The sequence below is a fragment of the Eupeodes corollae genome, chromosome 3 (assembly GCF_945859685.1).
Source record: "Eupeodes corollae chromosome 3, idEupCoro1.1, whole genome shotgun sequence".
Lineage (NCBI taxonomy): Eukaryota > Metazoa > Arthropoda > Insecta > Diptera > Syrphidae > Eupeodes > Eupeodes corollae.
The window spans coordinates 114,648,250-114,671,764 of record NC_079149.1 but is presented as its reverse complement, the minus strand read 5'-3'; the positions used below and the strand labels follow the sequence as shown (position 1 = coordinate 114,671,764).

At 32.4% G+C, this 23,515-nt stretch overlaps 1 protein-coding gene and 1 long non-coding RNA gene across 2 annotated transcripts; both read right to left on the bottom strand.

Moving 5' to 3' along the window:
• Positions 1–6,981: 6,981 nt before the first annotated feature.
• Positions 6,982–13,000, bottom strand: LOC129952581 (phosrestin-2). The gene is made up of 5 exons (XM_056065238.1): positions 12,636–13,000; positions 8,059–8,624; positions 7,744–7,985; positions 7,544–7,673; positions 6,982–7,481 (listed from the first exon to the last, which is right to left on the bottom strand). Exons 1-5 carry the CDS (start codon positions 12,742–12,744, stop codon positions 7,422–7,424), a joined length of 1,107 nt encoding a protein of 368 aa, XP_055921213.1. The 5' UTR covers positions 12,745–13,000; the 3' UTR covers positions 6,982–7,421.
• A 4,718-nt stretch (positions 13,001–17,718) lies between these two features.
• LOC129952334 (uncharacterized) lies at positions 17,719–18,315 on the bottom strand. Its single transcript, XR_008782295.1, has 2 exons — positions 17,984–18,315; positions 17,719–17,923 (listed from the first exon to the last, which is right to left on the bottom strand). It is a non-coding gene; the product is annotated as an uncharacterized LOC129952334 (long non-coding RNA).
• Between the last annotated feature and the right edge of the window lie 5,200 nt (positions 18,316–23,515).

The following is a 23,515-nucleotide window of genomic DNA, read 5'->3' as shown; positions in this document are numbered from 1 at the left end:
CTGGAGCCGTCCGTCAACAACCTAATAGGTCCTTATCAGTGTGGCTTCAGACCAGGAAAGTCCACTATCGACCAAATATTTACACTACGGCAGATCTTGGATAAAAAACCAAGGAGCTAGAAATCGATAACCAACATCTCTTTATAGATTTTAAAGCCGCCTATGACAGAATCCATAGGGAAGAGCTCTACAGAGCAATGTCTAGTTTTGGCATCCCTATCAAACTTATCCGTTTGTGCAGAATGACGATGGACAATGCACGCTGTTCTATCAAGGTCGGAAAAGATCTCACCGATGCATTTTATAGACAAGGCGATGCACTGTCACGCAACTTGTTCAATATCGTTCTGGAAAGAATTGTGTAAAACTCATGATGTTGACATAATTGGAAGATCAAAGCGTGATTTCAGTGGAGCGTTTTAGAGCATTGTGACGGAAGCGAAGAAGATGGGTTTAGTGGTCAATGAGGGCAAGACCAAGTATATGCTGTCATCAAAAAAGGACATTGAACAACGACGTCTTGGACAAAACGTGACCATGGACAGCTATCAATTCGAGGGAGTTAAGGACTTTGTCTACCTAGGCACCGCCATAAACATAGACAAGGACACCAGCGCTGAAATCAATCTCCGTCTGCATAGATGGAGAGTAGATGACAATAAACAACAACGAAATGTACAGGCTTCACGTAAAGTGACACTGACCTCGTTAACAGAATTAAATTCCAACGGCTTAGATGGCTAAGTCATGTAGAGTGAATGGACATCAACGCTCCAGCCCGGAAGGTCTTTGAATCCAACTCCGAGGAACTGCACAGTAGGGGAAGACCACGACTCAGGTGGCGCACGCAGGCAGGTGAAGACCTCAACCAACTTGGCGTGCGAAGCTGGAGACAGCTAGTTAAGAACCATTGCCCAAAATATCTTATGTCATAACCCCATTCAATATTTTAATCTACAAGCTTAAGCTTTTACTTATCATCGAAACTCTTCGAAAATGTTTAAGAATTGTTCTTAAACACGTTTTTATCGAAACGAACTTTTTTGTGTTATGAGTTCAAAAAGTTGTTAAGTCTTTACATATATAAATGCCTTTTATGTATTACGGAAGAGCTGCGAAAAAAAGCCATTAATTTCTTAAGTGAATGGAAAATAACACATGGAATTTGCCAAAACGCATTTTAGCAAATCAAGAGAGTTTTGAAAATCTTAAGGCAATTTGTGTTTCTTAAAACATTAATCCTTATTAAAACATGGGTCGCGTTAAACATTGTTCCCTAGAAGTGAAAGCTGTCATTTTAGTTCTCCAAAGTGAGGTAAAATTTTTGAGGGAAATAATAATCAGTATAATCAGCAAATCTTCCAAAGCAATTTGACCAATTGAGCCAAAAAAAAAACAGCTGGGAAAAGCAAGCAAAACAACCCCAAAATAAGATTGAGAAGATCATTTGCACTTAAAAAAATCCTTACAAGTCATCAAGGGAAATAAAAAACAAACTACAGCTTTCAATAACTTCCAGAACTGTGCGTAGAATATCGTTGAAGACTTGTTGAAGCTAACTTGTTCAGAAGGATCGCAGATATAAAAACGCGGTTTAAAGTCGCCCACTTGATTGGAAAGAGCCAAAAAAAGGCAAAAAGTGGAGGAATAATTTGTGGATAAACGAAATAAAGATAAATTCGTTCGGAAGTGATGGTAGACAAACCGTTGGAAGGCTTCTTTTGAAAGAACTAAATCCCAAATACTTTGGGGTTAATTTTCTTGATATTTCGTTGGACCAATACATTTCAATGAAATCATGGATCAAAATGTGAAAGTGAATATCATGAAGGATAAAATGCTACCTTATGAGGACGAGAAAATGCCTCTCAAAGTTGTCTACAGCAGTACAACGAACTTAAGCACACATCTAAATCTGATAAAAAGTATTTTAAATGCGCGGTTGGGAAACATTTAATAAAAAATACAACCGAACTGTGGATTATGGTTTAACAGGAATAGTACAATATTTTAAGTGACAGATGCCGCCGATTATTTGACTCAGTGTCCAAAAGATGTCACACTGTAATTAAAACTTAGGGCCAGTTTACCAGATATTTTAAAATCCAGAAAAGCTTTGCATTTAATTTAATTTTTTTAAATCTGTGTATCTATTTTAATGTCCAAGATATACGTTACTTTTTTACATTTATGAATTTAGAATATTTAAAGTTATAATTTTAATATAAATAATGAATAATTTTAGTTTGAAAGAAATAAAATGAAGAACAAACTTGACAAAAAAATCTTTAAGTTAATAAAAATTTAATTTTTAAAACTCTGTTTGGTGTTTCTATTTTAATGTCCATATCTGGACACGTACCTTGACATTAAATTTTGCGTAGTCATTTAAATGACAATGTTGAAAGCTTGTTTTTTAAAAATGTATTTGTTTTTCAAAAAAACGAAGCCTTCAAAACTAGTAAGTGGTTGCTCTTTAGTTTTCAAAGGCAACTTAAAACTTCCCTGCAATATCCTGAATTTAATCCTATAGAAAATGTATGGACTCATCAGGGACAAACATTGAAAAAACATACAATTTTTTTTTCAAAATCCGACCTTAAAAGGATTTAATTTAAAATTGGAACTTAATATCGCGGTAAACCACACAACCTGTAGTATGGGGTTTATAAATTGGAGCGGGTAGATTTTGGCAAACATTAGGAGCATTGCGCCTATTTTACGGTAAACGTGGTGGCCCTTCACATTCACAGTAGACTTTTCAACGTTTGAAGGCCAAATTTGAGACGACTGGTTCAGTAAATAATCAGCTTACACCCGTACGTTTAAGGAACTCAAGACAGAAAGATCGGCCGAGAACATCGCTGTGGTCAGTGAAAGTGTACAGCAGAACCCCTAGGGAGTCTAGTCCCCGCCGTGCTCGAGAACTCGGCCTGTCACAGACTTCACTTTGGTGAATTTTGCGTCGGTTCCAAGACCCTGAAGCTCAAATGGACAATGCCGTTTGTTCGCTGACTCTGCTTCGAATCGTTTGGAAAAGGACCCCAATTTTGGCCGAAAAATCATCTTTAGTGACGAGGCGCATTTTTTAATGAATGGAAGTGTTAACAAGCTAAATTTCCCTATAAGGGACAACCTACGAGAGTTTCACCAGGTGATAATGCATCCTCAAAAAGTTACCGTTTGGTGTGGATTTTAGGTCCGTACTTTTTTAAAAAATACTTTAGAGAGACGGTCACCGTCAATAGCGAGAGCAACATAACGATGATAACTAGTTTCTTATAGGCCAAATTAAACCATGTGGACTAAGACGACATGTGGTTCGAGCAGGACGGCAGCGGCATGTCCGTTCCCCACAGCAAACGCCATAATTACAATTTTCATCATCTACCCGCCCTTATTGCAAAACCCTATGTATTCGATTTACCAAACATTGCAAGTAATCATTAATGCCAACATTGAAGAAATCCTCTTTTTCAATTTGTAAGATCAAATTGAACTGTAAAACTATAATTGTCAATACTTTTTTAACTATTGTACTTTTTTTTTAATTTAATGGCTAAATATTGGCCCTATTAAGAATCGCATTGTTATCGGAAACTTTTACTAATTCCAAAACAAACTATAACCAAAAATATTTCCTTCGTATTGGAAAATTTTATATAATTTTGCACATTTTTATAAGAGAAAAAAAGAAACTTACCCATTTAAAGTACCTATTCAGTTTCAAATACCGTCAGCCAGATATTAAAAATGCACTCCCGAACCCGATCGCGAGACACGAAATCAAAATTTAAAAACATTTACTTTCAACTACTACACACTTAAAACCTTTTCTTTCTTAAAAATTTAACTTTTATTATATTTTACTTCACTTTTTTACAACACAACAAAAAAATAATGAAATAATCACTAAACAGACAGAATTCAAATTTTCAAATAAACCGCCAATCCACGATTATCAACGAACACTACCGAGCCGAATACGAATACCCACCCCCGACCGAACGAGCTACACGATGAATGAAAATGAAAAGAAAACGAATTGCATTCTATTCCACATTTTACAGAAAAATACTTTAAATAAAATCAAACTTTATAACTTTCTTAATATTTTGTTTGAATTTATTTAATCGCACATTAAATGTAAACATTTTAATTAATTATTTTATTTTCAATTTGAGACGATCGCAGACACAAAGCACAAGAATTTACAAACTAACTGTTGCTGTTAATTTCCGCAGACCAAAAGAAAGAAGAAGATGACCTATGTAGCTGAATGAAACAATGAATGAATGCATGAATTATGGTGCACTAACACTCTGTTTAGGTTACAAGAGTGGATTGAGGGATTGAATCGAATCTGAATGTAAATTTCGATCCAAGGTACGCTTTAAACAATTTGCTAAATCCATATGACACTTGTACAATTATTCCTATTAGAACTGGAGATTTAATTTTCCAGTCAACAGTAGGTGTGTTTAAGTGCATTTGCTTTGTTTATTTTCACGAACTGTCACTTTTTAGACATATTTGGATGCTTGTTTTTAAATAAAAGGCATTTAAAAATCTACTTATAAGCAAAACAAAAAGAAAGCTTTATAGTTTTGCAGTCCCTTAGTAAATTGCTAAATAATTAGCAAATTGCTAACTAGTAAATTTTTAAACTATTAACAATAAGAGTAGGTTGCTAAAAATGTTGCGCCAATGTCATAATGTGTTTCAAGATATTTTTGTTGGTTGTAATGTGGAAGGTTTTTATATTTATTAGTTATAATTGAATTAAAAAAATACAGTGTTATAAGTGCCCTTTAAGATGAAACAAGTTTGAAGTCGTAAAGTTTTTATTTCCTTATTTGGAATATAATTAGGAAAAAAAACTGATTCTTAAGAAAAATTGCAATTATGTGAAAACTCTTAGTTTTTAAGAAATTTAAGGATTATAATTTATATTGATATTTTTTTCAATGAGTACCTAAACATGCTAACTTTGCTGAATTAGGTTTTTTCTGTTTCAAGTAAACTACTCCCATTAACAAAACTATTTCTTTAGATATATTATCTTTGAAGTATTTTATACTTTTATTTTAAAAAAAGTAAAGTTTTTCAATAAATTCAAAACTAATATTCAATAAAAATAAAATTCGAATAGTCTAAATATAATTCTTTTTCTTTTGAAACATTGTTTGTTAAAAATTGTTCAATGTGAACAAAAATATCTGTCAACCTGACAGCAAAAAAGGTTTCAAATTTGTCAACAAGAATCTAAGTTTAACTTTAAATTATGTATTTATATTATAAATTTAATGAAATTAGTCCCTGGGTGATTTATTTTGAACTCCTGAACTAAAATCAACTAATAAACTGGATTGAAGAGTTAACTCTTAAAGTCATTTCGCACTAAAAATGTGTCTCTTTGACAATAAATTGATTGTGATCTTTTAGAAATCCATGTTTTTTATGAGTCTTACTTTTTATTTCAATATTGATAATCATAACGTTCAAAATTCTTGAGCTTAAAATTATTAAAGCAACATTCAAATCTTTCAACCATCACACAAAAAACAATTGAGTAAAAAAGCAAGCAAAACGTTTTACGTCCTTAACCCAAGTCCTAACCTTTATAAAATCATCATTGTATAGGTATATGAAAATTCCTTCAAAATTATTACGATTATTATGGTGTGTTAGCATTATCATTGGATTATGTTTATTTTAAGTACACATACGAGTACTAAAATAATATTATGCATGAATGGATATTGTAGGACAAATAATAATAACAATACGCCATTATTTCTACGCATACAATAGCTGTATTCATATAAAATTAGAATATTTTAAGACACAGTAAATTTTCGATTATATTATGATGATGTATCACAAATTGTGTGAATAAAAATTCAACTAAAATTTTGTTCGACATAAATAGCTATTTATTATGGGTCCTTGAATGTTTATACTTATATTATAGGAAATATTATGGTAAACACTTATTTATGTTGTAAATCAACTGGTGTTATGGTCTTATAGTATATACCCAATTTCTGTAATCTCAATAAGAATGTTAAGTGTACCGTCACGTAAATTTAAACCAGATTTAGTTTATTTTACATATTTTGTGATGATAAAGAAAAATACTTTAAGGCGGTAAGTTTTTTCTTTTGTAATGTAAATTCCATGTAATTTACTTTGGTTGCGTATAACTTAGGGTAAGATATTACAGAGTCTTCTCTTGACCCATTTAATGATTTTCTCTGACTTAAAAAATCTATTCAGTTTGAAAAAAAAAATTGGTAAAGGAGTTCTATAGGTGTTTGAAAAAAGAAACATTTTATTTATTGTTAAGGTCAACACAAAATTTGTCCCTGAGATGTGATTCTGCAATTTGTATAGGTTTATTGATATTACCTAAAGATTAAATTAATTCAACGTATAACAACGTTTTTGACATTTGGTGTTATTTAGAAAATCATGAACAGTCTTGTTCAGAAAAAAAAATTACTAAAAACTGGCAATAATTGATTTTCGAAGCAAATAAATCAATAACGAAATGTAAAATAATGCAATTACCAAACGTTTCCTTTAATAAATCAATTAAACTGTAATGACATGTAGCGCCAGTAGTGAGTTAGTGAAATGTCAGAAGTTGACAACTGTCTAAATGGCTTGCTATAATTTTATATGTTAATAAAACATGACAAGAGATAACCGAGATTGATTGCAGTTTTTTTTTCCTAAATTAAATTAGAATCAATTTGTGTTTTATTTTTTTTTTGTATTTTATTTCATTTCCTATATTTATCACAAACACATTTTCGTAGAATAAATTTATTTAAAAATCATATTCATCTCTTTTTTTAAATATATGTCTTTTCATTTTTTGATAAATTAACAATGAAAAGATTTTATTGCATTCTTACTTGTATTAAAGTATCTTACTATGGAATATAGTATAGATTTAATAATAATTTATATATATAGATAGGTACAATAGGTGTATATAGTATATTTTTAATTAGGTACAATTTGCAACAACTTATCATATATTTATGTATAATTTACATAATAATAAAGTTGCTATGCAACGTCACCATTCTTACTTTAAATATTTTAATTATTATAATTATTTTTTAAACCGACGATGTGATCGATTTTGCATTGACATCTTAAAAATTATTATATTATTTTGCTATAATTGAACATAAAAACCAAAATCTCAAAATCAAAGAGATATACAAAAATTCTTATAATTTTTTTTTCTTTGAAAACTCCAAAAGGTTAAGTTTTCAGTAGAGAGAATCGTTAGCGTGCGTATTCCTTCGTTAAAAAGCTCGGTCAGTCCATCGTTAGAAAATCATCCGTTTTTTTGTTTTTATTTTTGTTTTTTTTTTTTTTATAAATGTTTGTTTATTGTCTGCTTAAATGATGTTTTTCTCAGAGTTAAGGTCAGCGCCGGCTTCTTCTTGTTTGCGACTTGGCTGTAAGAAAAGTATTGTTAAGTCTAAGGACTTGTTAACAAAATATAATGATTTTCTGTTACCTTTGGATGCATCAATATGAATGGCAATTCAGCGCAAAGTTCTCCTCCCAGAGCGCCAAGGAAAAGTTTTACTTTTACTGCATACGAAACAATTATTCCGAATGCATCTCGACTTTCTTGGGCAGCCAGTCTTAAAATGAACAAAAAGCCAATACGATTACATTAAAATATTCGTACATATATGTTAAAAAAAAACTTACAAAGTTGTTGAGGCTAGAACAACTTCCTTGCGCTTAACATCACCTTCAATAGCTATTCCCGACCGATCGATATTTGCAGCCAAATTTGGAACCATGTACATAACCTTTTGCAGGCTAGAGCCCGGTTGTATTGGACAACCTTCACTAGTTTCCACAAAAGCTATAGTATTCCTGAATTGACCATTTTGGAATAGCACTACATCTACACCTTGTTGTACCATTGCTTTTATTTTCTTCACCACCTTGAAAATTTTGAAACAACCATCTTTTGTTATATATAATCGTTCTTAAATCTCTTATAAACTTTTTTATTACCTTGTTTGAGTTATTTCTAACACAAACATTGATGGCCATACGCTCCCCATGATGATACAGCTGTTTGTCCAGTGTAACTTCCAGTTCCAGCTCGCCAGGTGACAAGAGGAAATCCTTCCTCACCACCGTGCACGGCTGAATTCCGGGCTTCGTTGGTGCATATTGCACCTTACGAATAGCCAAATTTACCGTACTTCGGCGATGAGATCGATCAACTTCCGAATCACCCGTAAACACCTTTACGAAGTATTGGACACCACAAGGTTGTCCTTCTTCGCTAGCCTTTTGCTGCAACACCACTGAAGCTGGAGAGCTTAGTGGCATTGCTAGAACAAAAGGAAAAGCATTTGAACCTAACTTGGGCAGGAGACGATCCTGCAACTTGGTTAGGTTCATGTCAACTTTTTGCTGCGGATAAACTTGCTGCGAAGCTAAAGTTAGCTCCTTCTGGAAGTTGAGACCCATCATCTCGTCTTCTTCTCGTCCATAGCGGAAATTACATAGTAGTTGGACGAAAACCTTGCGGTTTTGCTTGACGTATTCATCATCTAGGACGACGATTCCATCTGTAAATGAAAATAAAAAAAAATACATTTTTTTTCAAGAAAAGTACAAATCGCTAGCCCTGCTTAAAAATGAGCATATACTAATAGTAACAGCCTTACGCTAAATATTAGTTTCTTTTTTTCGGAAAAAAAACTCAAAATTTCAAGCCTTTCAAAGATTTCAAAATTTGTACGATTTTTGAACACTAGAATACTCGACAGCACTGACTTTATCAATAAGCCATACAAAATGTGTTGCAAAACATGAATTTCACTGGATGCTTTCACACTACCAGTGCTGTCGCATTAGTATTATTATTTTTGAAATTAGTTAATTTTTCTTTGAAAAAACTCAAAATGTTTGTGTATTTTCAAAAATACAAAAACTCGCAAGAAAACTTACAAAAAATCTTGATTTGATTCCGAAAATAACGGTAAATTTAAATAATTTTTAAATGAATTTTAAATGAATGAAAATGAACTTTTTTTTTTGAAAATTCATATTTAACTAAGAAGTACTGTACACATTTAGTTCATTTTAAAAACTGATAAACATTTTTTATTTATAATCTTAGCTCAAAAAAGTACTTAGTAAATTAAGCTTTTAAAATCTCTGCATTAATAAAATAAAATTAAAAAATTGGGTGGTATCTAATCACATATTGTTATACAACTTTCAAAAAGACCTAAATCAGCTAAAGATATCTTGAACTCAGATTGCCTTTCTCATGGTCAACAAGTTTTGAAATGATACCTATCTACTACCTACAATGCATACAAACTTACTGCCTTAAGACATGAAGCACATTTAAAGATTAAAATTTTAAAATGCAAACCAAGAGTGAAAATCGATAAGTTGTGTTCTATGTTATGTTGATGAAGCCATACAAAATTGCAACCAAAATATTAACATTTGATCCCCTATTTTTTAACCCAAGAAAGGGGTGTATCTCCTGGGTTTGAAATATTCATTCCTATATGAACTTAATCGTATACGAAGTATTTGAGTACAAGTATTTGCAATTCTTCTACACTTCCAACTTTGATAAATTACAACTTTTTAATTGCAAAAGTAAGTATGTAAGTTTATAAGTTTTCATTTTTCCAACTATTTTCTTATTAAAAGTTATTTAACAGGGCTTAAAATAATTAAGAAATTAAAAAGGAATTTAAAGTACTTGAAAAACTGCACAAGAAAAACAATAACGAGTACAAGTCTCGATACTAGTACTCAAATTTGGAAAGTACCAGAATGAAAAAAATTAACTTACCATGGAAATGCGCTTGTATTAAAAAATTAAATTTACGGTCTGAATCCATGTATTAAACAAATGGTATCTTAAATCTTCACTTAAGAAAAATTATCTTCTGATTGTGAAGACATTGGCGTGAGATCATTTAAACGATTCATTTAATTTATCAGACTTCTTTTAGTAAATTACTAAATTAAAAATATTTAGTTATTATATTAACTCTAAACATTTTAATAAATAACAACATAAATACTTGAACTTTAAGCTCATTCCATGTGATTTCTTTGACTCCAGTTATATTTATCATTGGTTTTCATCATTCAAAACAAACATTTGAAATTGTTTGACAGGTCGTTTATAGCTATCATTAAAAATGTCTTCCATTGCAATAAATGTCCTTATTGAAATCCATCGACAAATTTTTGCTGACAGATATCTGTCATTGGAATTGTATGAAATTGGAACACAAATCAGCGGAAAAATTCGTTCCACTTTTGGACATGAAACTATCAGCTGTTTATGAAATTAAATAAATACATTTTTAGAGAAAAAAATAAATGTGCAATTACACATTTTTTCCCATCGATCAGTTGAAATATAATTTTCGTTTCTAATCAAAGGGAAACACCAGCAAATATCGATTCAAAAATTTGTCCGAATCGGTTTCAATGATTGCTATAGCTGGCCCCTTAGTTTCTGACATTTTAAACTTAAAGACCCGTTCATTAGGTAAAGGTTTATTTGCTAATTTTTAAGAACTGTCACTTTTAAGACGCATTTACAAAAGCGAGTTATAAAATAAAATTTTAAATTGCTAAATATTTTGAAAATGTATTACTATTAAAATTCTAGCACCTTAACAATATGTTGTTTCATTAATTATGATTATTTTTTACAAATCCCAAAGAAACCTTTAATAAAATTTATTTTAATGAAGATAAAAGGCGAAGGTAAGGCTCCTTAACACCTCCAAAGCAGCTTTTTTTTATATAAAAATAAGAATCTTACCTTTTCAGGTCAAGGTCACTAATCCCCGTTTAAAATTAATATTTCTCTATTTGTGGATTGAAGCAATAACCTATATTATATAATACATAATAAAAAGCCCGCACTGCTGTTAAATTTCAAGAAGTCGTTAAAGCAAAGTACACACACAATACCTTTTTGAATGACTTTTATTGAGTACTTTAATACTGTTAGATACACTTTGGAATTTAAGTATATGGTCCATAATGCGGTGGATTTAAGTTTGTGGCGGTGGAATGTGACACCTGTCAAGCTGAGCAGACATTTGAAGTGTCATAATGGCTATGTTCAATCTCAGACAGATAGGGCATCCGGATACCGTTTTGTTACTGTTTTACGTGTAAAATAACAGCTGATCAAAAACAGCTGAGATGTCAAAAAAGCAATCCAAAGGTATTCAAGAATTTCTGGGGTATGTAGGTATCTGACAGAATACCTGATTCAACACATGAATTTCAAGATACTCGAAAATTGATTTCAGCTTTTTGTATTTGCTGGTAAACAAAGGGATACAAAATGTTAGTTGAAGTTGTATTTGAGGATGTTCTGTACATAATACACGATGTGGAAGCTATTTGCCTCCGAATTTTAGAAGGTAATTATATGATCTATTTTTTAAACTTCAAAACATCGATGCTTAAATGTTTCTCTGCTTTCTGTGAACAGCTAAAAGTTTTTTTTATTTTTTTGACAGCTCGTTCAACAAGGTATCTAAAAATACACCTATCCAAGATACTCTATAAAACACGAGATTGAACGCAGCCAATTTGAATGTTTTCTATTTACGCTCAGAAACTAAACAGTTCAAATTATTAGAACTCTCAAAAGTGATGATTTAAATGTTAAGATTTTTTAAGCTTTACTGACGAACAATCGCTGAAATTATGAAGACTTTTGAAAAGCATTGGAGTTCAAATAATAGACTTAAGAAACTCTGCAAGTTAGCCCCATGAGTCATGACCCACTTTATACAAAATCTAGGTCATAGGTGATACTTCAGAAATCAACTATACTTTGTATTAGAAACATGAGTGTTTTCTAAGATAAAACAAAGGAAGTTTTTTCCACTGCAAAGAGGAAAATGATGTTCTCTCTTCAAGGCCGAGAAGTAACAAGGCCAGGAAAAATTTACTGCGAAGTGTCACTATTTTTTAGTGAAGTTTAACAAATTTCATGTAACTTTTACCTGACAAATGTCAAAAGATGACAGCTTCAAATGTGACATTTACCTTAATAGTGGGGCTATTCTAAATGAAACTAATTCAAATTTGTTTTTGATGATTTCTAAACTTCTTTTTAAGTCAAGTTCTTCCAACTTCTGCTTGATTATTAATAAAGGATTATGTTTTCTATACAGTTTTTAAATTAATTGTAACACACAATATTTTAATTGAGTATTGAAAATTGAGCGATTATGTCCGTTTAACCTACATATTTATTTTTTCTTTCCATGTCAAAAATCCAATTAAATTGTAATTAATAATGTATGCATGGATTTTTTTTTATTATTTTGATATTATTTATATTAGAATAACTGACACAACAAAAAAAATCTAATTTAAAATCAAAATTCCAAAAAATATAACAATAGCACTTCGTTATAAATAATAAAAGGATCCAATTACATAAATTGGTATTTGATATTTGTTATGAAATTTTCTCTTTTTATCCTTTTATTAAATAAAACAAATTTTGTTAATATACTAAGGATAATATATATACACAGATACACTTATATGTATATTTTACATACCAACAGGTTCAATAACGGTAACCGAATCAACGAATTCTCGTCGTCCCATATACAAGGTGACTTTTGAATTTGGGGAGCATTTTTTGAAAACTTTAAAATTTACAACCATGATTATTTTTATTAATCGATTTAATTAATTTTATTAATTATCCTTTTTTGGTTTAACTGTGGGAATGTCACCCTGTTTCACTGAGAAATTTTGGAAAAAATTAGAAAGGTATTTGTTAGTTTTATTTTATTATTATGAATTTATTTCTTGTTACTATTATTAATATCCAAAGTTATTTAAATTAAAAAAAAATATTATTTTATTTTTATTTTTTTTTGTTTAGTCGTTTGTTCGTGGTTCGTGTCGCAGAATACTTTGAGTTTTTCTGTCATTTGTACATTGTCTTTATACCTGGCCCTAATTGAATAAGTTTCATTTAGTGCGTCGGAAATAAGTTTCTATGGCTTCGAGGTGAATTTAATTTTGCTTTCGTTTTATTTTGCGCAAGTTTAAGATAGTGTATGAGGGTTTAAGACTTTGTTTTTTGTTGTTCTTTATGTCATTGGCAAATTAATGCATTTTGATTTGGACTTACATATAAAACGTGTATAAAAAGGAATGGAATTTCAAAATAAAAATCACTAAGCTAAATAAACTTTCTTATACAATCGGAATAGAACTTGAACGTGGAAGGAATAAGAATGCAGCATACAAGTTCCGATAGTGCAAAGTGCATATTTTCATACTAACTTTAAGTTCAATCCCATACTTTCATATAACTTTCATTAATAGACTATTGTTAAAAGTTTACATTAGAATACATACAAGAATTAAGTACTCTCAACTTTTCGATTTTCAAGCTCAAAGTTATACAAAAAATCAATTTAGTTTTTCAACCCCCACTTTGCTTAAATGTTTCTTTTGTGTGATTTTCAATTATCACTTTTAGACCAAAGCCAAAGGTATGGCCAATAAACATACCTACCCATGTATCCAAAAATCAATACCTTATACAGTATTTTCACTTTCTCATTGTTCTTTTGAGGTGTTATGGCTTAAGAGCATTTTGTTAAAAGGTTTATGGACATATGTACATAGTGCTGGTAGGTTTTAAATTTTCTAAGCTCATAAAAATATTGGATATGAGTGTAGTCAAAATAAAAATATTTCTGTTCACATCGAACATATCTGATTTTGTACCTCTAACATGATATTTCCTTTCCAACCCGGTTGATCACAGTGGGAAGAGTAGATAAACACCCCTCATATAAGAACAATGAAACAAGAAACTGTACCCACAAGAACCAACACGGAACTCTAAAGATCTGTACTTTAAATGTCAGGACACTTTCGTCAGATGAGAAACACGAAGAATTAAGACAAGTACTGGAGAAAATTAAATGGGACATTATAGGACTATCAGAAACAAGATTACTAGGACAAAAAATAATAAATAATGAACATGATATCTTTTGCTACGTAGGAGAAACAAAAGGCCTCTACGGTGTTGGATTCCTTATTAACTTAAAGCAAAAATAACTGATATCGGCTTTATCCGGCTCCCCATCCTTGGAGTTATACTTAGGATCTGGCCCTCCAGGTTGGGGGTTGTGCGTCGGGGTGGCTTCCTGGCCACTTAAAAGCTTTCATAGTTGCGAAGAACCAACAAGCCTCGGATACGGACGGATTTACTCTTGACAACCAACGCAAACGAATAAAGGACAACGAACTTCGGATATGCACGTGGAATGTTAGGTCCCTTAACAGACCAAGTTCAGCCGAAGAATTAGCGGAGGGCCTAGAACGAGATAAAGCAGATATCACCGCCATCCAGGAAATGCGATGGGACGGGCCGGGCAAAAAGAGGATGAAAAACTGCGATATTTACTATGGTGACTGCTACCACGAAAACCAACAGCGCTTATTTGGATGCGGCTTCGTCATTGGAGCCAGACTTAGGCAAGAAGTCTTGAGCTATAGGTGCATCAATGAGCGCCTCATGACCATACGCATCAATGCTAAATTCGGCATTATTAGCCTGATATGCGCGCACGCCCCCACAGAAGAGAAAGACGACAACACCAAATATTTGTTCTTCGAGCTCTTAGACAAAACATATGAGCAGTGCCCTAGCTACGATATTAAAATAGTCCTGGGCGATTTCAATGCCAAGCTAGGAATTGAAGACATCTTTGGTGGAATAATCGGTAAGAACAGCCTGCACGACAACATTTCCAACAGTGGATTCAGGCTCATAGATTTTGCTGCGGGGCGAAACGCCATGGTATCCAGTACGCGTTTTCCACACCTCAACATCCACAAAGGAACTTGGACTTCTCCAGATCAATCTACCGTCAACCAGATTGACCATATTGCGATCGACGCCAGACACGCTTAGAGCATCATGGATGTACGAACTTTCCGAGCATCTAACATCGATTCGGACCACTACCTCGTTGTAGCCAAGGTAGCAATTCGGATTTCCAGACCCAAGGCAAAACAGGGAGGTGCTGGGAGAAGGTACAACGTCGAACGGCTACAATCGCCAGAGATCGCCAAATCCTTTTCCAACCGAGTTACAAGTAACCTCTCTCGAAGTTCTCTGCCGCCAACACAATGTATCGAAAACCAGTGGCAAAATTGCCAAGATGCAATCAGAGAAGCCGCCTCTGATGTGCTGGGTTTCAAACAGCCACCAACAAGGAACCCCTGGTTTGATGAGGAATGTCAGCAGGCAAATGCAGCCAAACAACAGACACGCAAAGCGGCGCTGCATAAAAGGACGAGAGCTGCTCGTGAGCTCTATGAGCAGAAGAGGCGAGAGGAGAACCGACTTCTCAGAAGGAAAAAGAGAGGGCATGAGAAGGGTGCGGTCAAAGATGTTGAGAGGTTTAAAAACAGGAATGAAGTTTGAAAGTTTTATGAACAGGTAAAACGAAATTCACAGGTACACAAACCTAGAACCGAAGGCTGCAAGGACGAAAGCGGAAACATCATAGTGAAACCGTAGTCAATGCTGCGGATATGGAAAGACCACTTTTGTAGACTGAATAACGGTGACGAACCGAATTCCGCTTTCAGGCAGGATAATCGATTCAACATAGACGACGAAAGCCAACAATCCCGTCCTCCCGACTTAGACGAAGTAAAAGTTGCCATATCTAAGCTGAAGTCCAATAAAGCCGCTGGAGCGGATAGCTTGAATACCGAGCTCTTTAAAGCAGCTGGAGATAAGTTGGTTAGGAGCATGCACCAACTTATCTGTAAGATATGGTCGGAAGAAAACATGCCCGATGAATGGAACCTCAGTATTGTTTGCCCGATCCTGAAAAAAGGAGACCCTCTAAACTGCACCAACTATAGAGGAATAAGTCTACTTAACATCGCCTATAAAACCTTCTCTGCCGTAATATGTGAACGTCTACAGCCCATCGTCAACAAACTGATAGGTCCTTATCAGTGTGCTCCTTAAAAGTTGGAAACAACTTAACAGCACCTTTCGATGTCAAAAAAGGTTTTAGACAAGGTGATGCGCTGACATGTGATTTTTTAATATCGTGATTGAAAAAATAGTGCAGAGCTCCCACGTCAACACTAGAGGTGCTATCTTTCAAAACTCGGTCCAAACGCAGAAAACAACACCAGCGCTAAGTATGAACAATATTATACTAAAATTAAACTTTAAGCAAAATTATCAAATAATATAAGAAATTTCGATGCGTCGCGATGATGTCGTAACCGTAGCGTGTTCGTAATTGTTCTTCTTCTCTGGTCGTTTGTTCTTTTTGTCTCGCTGGTGGTTTATTTGATTGTCGTATGATTTAACAACGGTGCTAAGGATTAACAGAAGATGATGGGATGATATGGTATTGGCACATCGCTTTCCGGCATACGGACTAGGGGTATTGATAGTAGGCACATCCTACATTAACGTGATATTCGTAGGTTATGTTTCTTTTGCTTAAGGTTGCCCTTCGTTTTGGAGATTTCATTTGAATGTTCCTCAACAACACTGCATTTTTCGCGTTAATATATAATTTATAAAATATCAATATTTTGTGAATACTGATAGTGCATGTTTTTGCCAGGTTCATACATTATTGACACTTTTTTCTTTCATAACTACACCTTTTTAAAAAATATATTCCTTACCTTGGGCTCTTAACAAGGAAGCATTTTGTTCTTTCCATTGAGTATGGTCTTTCGGTTTTTTCTTTGCTTTTTTGGAGATTTTGATAGAACATCAAATACTATTGCTTCTTCAGGTTCCACTTCTGAATCAAACGTGGTGTCATTTTCCTAAAATCCGTATCATTGCTACTGATAGTTTCTGTTACTAAACCGGGATTGTACTCATCGTTGTCTTCTACTGAAAAGTTCATCTCATCTTCACCTTCTAAGCGCTTCCTTTATTTGAATAACTGGCAAGATCTAAGTGTTTATGTGATCATTATATATATAATCGCCTAAATTCAATCATCTCACAAAGACTAAATACTGATAAGTCGATAATTCTCAGTTTAAGACCATAAGAAATAAATTGAGGTTTATAATAGAACTAAAGGGTGATTTTTTCAAAAGCTATAGAAAAGTTTTTTCAAAAAAAAATATAATTCAGAAAAATGCATGAAATCTTTATATTTGAATCGATAGTACGGTCGATATAATTTAATGTTTGAAGATTATTGGATGCAAATGTTGACCTTGACTGCGCCTTAAATGGTTCATCCATCCAATAATCGCATATCCTTTAAAAAAATTTGGCCGGTATCTCACGAATAAATGATTCAATGTTGTCTTCCAATGCGTCAATTAAAGCGGGCTTGTCTGTATATATACATGAGCTTTAACATTACCTCACAAAAAATAGTCTAAAGGCGTTAAATCGCACGATCCATACGGCCATTTGATCGGTCATGAACGGGAAATAAAATGCTCACCGAACTCGCCTCTCAATAAGTCCATTGTTGTGCGTTCTGTGTGGCATGTGAAACCGTCTTGTTGAAACCACATGTCAAAAAAAAATTTGGGGAGGGGGTAAATTTTTAAGACAGCCTAAGATAGAAAACGTTGCTATGAAGAAAAAAATTCCAATTTACTATTGTTTTCTTATTAGTTTTTATTTTCGAATGAACACAAAACACAAACTTTTTCAAAGTAAAAATTATTCAACCCTCAAAGGTTTAAAAGAAAAAAGATTCCTTCATGAGCGCTTCTACAAAAATCGCACATACACTAAGTACGACAAATCCAAAGGCAACGAAAACTATATGCTGGATATTTGGAGTAGAAACCATTGCTGTCAGGAGAATAATTCCCAACAATAAAACTGAACTTAAACCAAGTAACATTATTATACTTGAAACATCTCCATACCAGGGTGTCGGCGGCAATATCGGTGATTTTAGTGACACAATTTGTGTTGTATATGAATCACCAATGTCACCACTGCTTGTTGTTAGAGGAGTCTTTTCATCTTGGGTTAAGCCTTGAACTTTACCTTCCGTTGTTGCCATATTTTTCTTTCACCAAGAAGGTACACTAAGAACTTAGATATTAAGTTATCACAATACGACTTAAATGTTCTAGTAATCCAATTAAACTAAATTCAAAACCACATTATTATTATTTATTATCTTCTATCGATTTATTGTCTGATTGTTTTAAAAGGTGATTCCGTCACGTTGTGTAACTTTCTTTGAGATATTGGGGTCGATTTAAAAAATATATAGTTGTAGTAAAAATGTGACTCAGAATATAAGAAAAATATAGTCTTTGATAAGAATATCATGTTGTAAAACTTAAATATTGGAATTATATTTGTTTACATTCTAAAAATATAGAAGGTAAGGGTATAATGTGGTAACTTTAATCGTACGTATAGAACAAGGTGACATTAAATAAAATCTAATGAAAAAAGGTGACCATTGTAATTTGACTCATTTTATTTCTTCAAATGGATGGATTTCATATTTTAATTACAAAGCAACGCATAATTTTATTTGGAAATCATATGAAAAGAACCTTAATTCAAAAAGAAATCACTAAATGGGTCACCCCGTTCTATATCCATGTTAGATACATGCCAGCTAACTTGACAGATGACGCTTTAACAAAATGGCCGCCATCAACTGTCAAAATTCGAACGTCACTATTTGAAAATGTTCTGTTTTAATATAGTTATGGCTCCCAAGTCTTATTTTAATGTTTGGTTTTCTACTTTTGGGAGCGAATCTTATTCCCCCGCAAACTATCCACCTATAGCATTAACTACCCTTCTTTGTAAGGACATGGAAACGCTGATTAACTATTAGCTTAAGAAATATCTGGAAAAACGAAAGCTTCTTAATGACCGGCAATACCGCTTTCGTAGCAATAGGTCCACTGGTGATCTCATAGTTTATCTTAACATCTTTTTGGAGAAAGTAAGGTTATTGCATTTGATATTTCAAAGGCTTTTGATAAAGCCTCCCATCAGGCTCTCTTATCAAAAATGCGTGCTTTTAGTATTGACGAATCTCTTCTTCGTTGGATTATAAATTTTGTTTCGAACCGCTCAATTCAAGATGTTTTGGACAGATTCAAGTGTGATACCCGTGTGGATCCGTTTTGTCACTGACATTTTTCCTCATTTTTATAAATTATTTCATCTATGCTTCTTCTAATCCAATAAACTGTTTCGATGACGACATCCTTGGAGTGTGCATCAGCAAACACCTTTTGTAAAGCGATTACATACGTGATTTCGTCAAAAATGCCGCAAGTTGTGTAAGTCTTTTGGGACGGTGCAAGAAATTTGTCTCTCCGTCTGATCTGGCTACAATTCACAAAACCTATATACGTCCGGAACTTGAATATAAGTCTCATCTCTGAGCTGGTGCTCCAGTAACTTATTTAAGCCTCTTGGACAGTACTAAAAGAAAAGCTTTTAAAATGATTGGAGACATGAACGTAATCAACTCGATTATGTCACTCGAACATCGTCGTAAAGTTTCTTGTCTCAATCTTTTTTACCGAACTGTTTAACGGACTAGGCTCTAGTGAAATAGCATTCCTCCCCTTTAACAATTTAATTGTAATACCTGAGCTTCTAGGAATGCCCATCAGTTTACGCTTCGGTCGAACTTCGGCCGTACTTTTAAGTACAGAGATTCATTTTTAAGCCGTACTATGCGAATGTGGAATGCCTTGCTTGTTCAGGAATTCAAATTCAATGTACAACAACACCTCCTATCCAAACCTTCCCTCTTTTCCTAATCCTCACACTGTGTCCTTGGCATGTTAAAGGTATACGAAACCCTTTTAGTGTTCGCTATTTATAGAAACAAAAATATCACATATTCGTAATATTGAAATTCAGTTGGAAAAAAGCATCGGTTCTAAACTTTAATGCTCTTAAATTTGTCCACAAAGTATATTCTTTTATAATGAAAAGCAGAACATCATCACAGAATTTGCAATGAATTTCTGGAATTTCAAATTGTGAAAAGCTAATACGTACCATTTTGGCACTTACATTTCCAATTCCGAATTTTAATCCCAATTATTGTAGTAACTATTGTTCCAAGAAAAATCCATTTGATAATGCTACTGCCACTCTCTGCGTTTTTTATATATAGAATTCAAGTACACTCATCGCAAAGCAATTAACTTTTTAAGTCCAAATGATAATAATTTTCAAATAACCATTTTATAGCCTTCTTTGAATTGATTCTTCAATGGAAAACGTACGAATTGAGTATTATCTATACGCACTCTAAAATTATGCAGATACAATTTTCAAATAAACGTGAAAGTGCGGATGTGTGTAGAAAGTTTTCCATTACAATTCCTAATGTCATTTATGCTAATTACAATTCGTGCTCAAATTATATTTAACATACTCAATTCATAGAAAATTCAAAAGTCAGAATAAATTGAAAGCACTTAGAAAATTATCAATTTGAATCTATGTTAGGTTATGCATTAGGACGAATTAAATATTATCATTGTGAGATTCGTTAATGAAAATTGTTGTGTACGCATTTGTTTTGATATAAGGTGACACAAACGTCATCATCTTGTCGAGACAGAGGTGTTATAATAATTTGTCAAAATGGTGGCGTATGTCAAATTTATTTTTACAAATACCAAAAGTAAATCTGTGTATGTACTAAAAATAATGACTTTTAACGTAAGAGGTTTCATTTTGAATAACCCTTGAAACCGGCATTTTTGAAGCTGTCATCTTTTGACATTTGACAGCTAAAAAACACGTTATTATACTTAAAACTAAACGATTGAAATGTTTAATATTTACTGCAAAATTGTCATAATTTAAATGAATTGTCATACATAAGCAAAAGTGTTGAAAAAAATTGAGCTGTTGAAATGAGTTAGTGACAAGAACAATGGAAACCATGAGTATCGCTTAAAAACACTGGAGATTATTGTTGATGTAGTAGTTAGTGATGCCGAAATGATGCAGTTTGGCTTTAGTTCCTCGAAATAATTATGATTTCATTTAAAAACAATTTAAGTTTGATAATCCTATTAAGCTCCAAACACTTAAAATATAATAAAATATCTTCCATTTTACATTTAGATAAACATTAATTGATATTTATTAAAGAATACTCAATTTTTTAAATGCCAAAATTCAATCTCTCTTTTAAATAGCCTGAACAAATCTAATGGATGCTATAATTTTTCAAAAAGTAGCCATCTGTCAAATCTGATTTGACTTTTGTTAAAATGTCGATTTTTTAGAGATACAAAAGTTTAATTTGGCAATATTATTTAAACTGGCGGCCAATTAGCTGTCAAGTGATTTATTAACTTTCCAGGAAGTTATTGCAATGGCTCCAATTGGTCGCATTAAAAATTTTGACATTTCTCGACGTTTCAAGGTCCCTAGAGTCGAAATAAAAGATTTTTAGAGAAATGTCTATGCGGGCGCGTGCACGTACGTTCATACGTCCGTACGCTCGCGACTTTTTTTCGTCGTCCATATCTCAAGAAGCAGTAGAGATATCGACTTCAAATAAAACTTTGTTATGTACATAATGCAAAAAGATGCAGAAAAGACTCTTAACAAAATTACGCCGATGGTAATTTTACCATAGCAGTTTAAAAAAAAGGGGAACATTTTGGTTAACCCTAAATATCTCACGAATCAATAACGCTAGAGACTTGAAATAAATTTATAATTCAAGTCTCTAGCGTTACTAAACAAATATATTTTTGGAAACATTTCCAATTAATGTTTTTTATTATATTAAAAATCTGAAAAAAAATATTTGTCACCTCGAAAATTTTACGAACATAACATGATTATGTCTTCAAAACAATTTTGTGCAACGGAGAATGACGTTTTTGACATCTAGGAACATTTTGAGAAAAATCAATTTGACAGTTTTCTTACAAAAAATAAAAACCTGAAAAAACATTACTCAAAGTTGGTAAAAATCGTTTTCCGACTCTAATATCTTTTCAAAACTTTGAGATATTGGCATTAAACTTATTGTTTCTTTTAAAAAATGTTGCTGTCAGAATTCAATTACATTTTGAGAAAAATTGAATGGACATTTTTTTTATAAAAACATAAAACCTAAAAACAACATTTTTCAAAGTTGGTAAAAATTGATTTTCGAATCAAATATCTTTTCAAAACATTGAGATATTGGCTTTAAACTTATTGTATCTTTTAAAAAAATATTGGTATCAGAATTCAGTTACATTTTGAGAAAAATTGAATGGACAGTTTTTAAAAAAAAATTAAAAGCCTAAAATAAATTAACAAAAGTTGGTAAAAATTGATTTTCGACTTGAATATCTTTCCAAAACTTTGAAATATTAGCTTTAAACTAATTTTTTCTAATAAAGAATATTATTTTCAACATTGGGTAAAATTTTGATAAAAATCGAATTGACAGTTGTCTTTACAAAAAATAAAACCTTAAAAAAAGTAAACAAAAGTTGGTAAACATTGATTTTCGACTCAAATATCTTTTCAAAAATTAAAAATATTTACTAAAAAATATAATATAAATAAATATTTACTAAAATATTGTTTTTGACATTCGAAACATTTTTTATAAAAATCCAACACTCCGTTTCTTCATAAAAAAAAATTAAATCTACAAAAAATAGTACGCAAAATTGGTAAAAATTTGATGTTCGGTTTAGATATCTCGTGAACAATTGAAGCTATTGAATTCGAGTTAGATTCATTCATCCCAATTGTATTTGTTTATATAAGAAATAAAAACTATTTCACTATCAAGAAAAATACTGTTAGCAATTTTAAACTTTAAGGAAAATTCAACTGCCAACTTTTTAACAAAACACGTAAATCTACAAACTTTTCAAGCAAGACAAATCGACAGACGGGATGGGAAGTTCTCAGTGTTTGTCGCATCCCAGCTTCTATTTATTTTTATATTGGTTGGTTTTTAAACTTTTATGAACTAACAACTCTTCCAAAACTGTGCAAATTTATTTCAAAAACAATTTTTGTTCACTTTTGAAAGACATAATTTTGTTTAGCGATGAGGCACATTTTTGGTTGAATGCCAATACTTAAAACAGCCATATTTGGAACGATGGTAATTCTTCAAGTGTATGCTGAAACACCTTTACATATACAAAAACTGACTTTTATGTGTGCTTTATTGGTTGGTGAAATAATTGGTCCGTTCTTTTTTAAAAGCGATACTAACCTGAAAGGTACAGTCAGTGTTTACCGCACTAATTTTTTTGTTCATTAAATAAACAACCAACTTGTAGTTGGCAGGGAATGAGCCCAATTAAACCTTTAGTATACAAATCCTACGCACTTACCATCACGCCACGGGTACTACATTCTTCACCGTTAAGCTATGTTGTATTCCCTTTCAAAGTTATAGAATAC

Bases quoted from the DNA above. Each gene is read 5' to 3' on its own strand.
- LOC129952581 (XM_056065238.1), bottom strand. From the start codon at position 12,744: ATGGTTGTAAATTTTAAAGTTTTCAAAAAATGCTCCCCAAATTCAAAA. The intron at 8,625-12,635 runs GTATGTAAAATA...TTTCATTTACAG, and splicing joins TACCGTTATTGAACCTGTTG to ATGGAATCGTCGTCCTAGAT. The intron at 7,674-7,743 runs GTAAGTTTTTTT...GTTCATTTTAAG, and splicing joins GTTCTAGCCTCAACAACTTT to ACTGGCTGCCCAAGAAAGTC.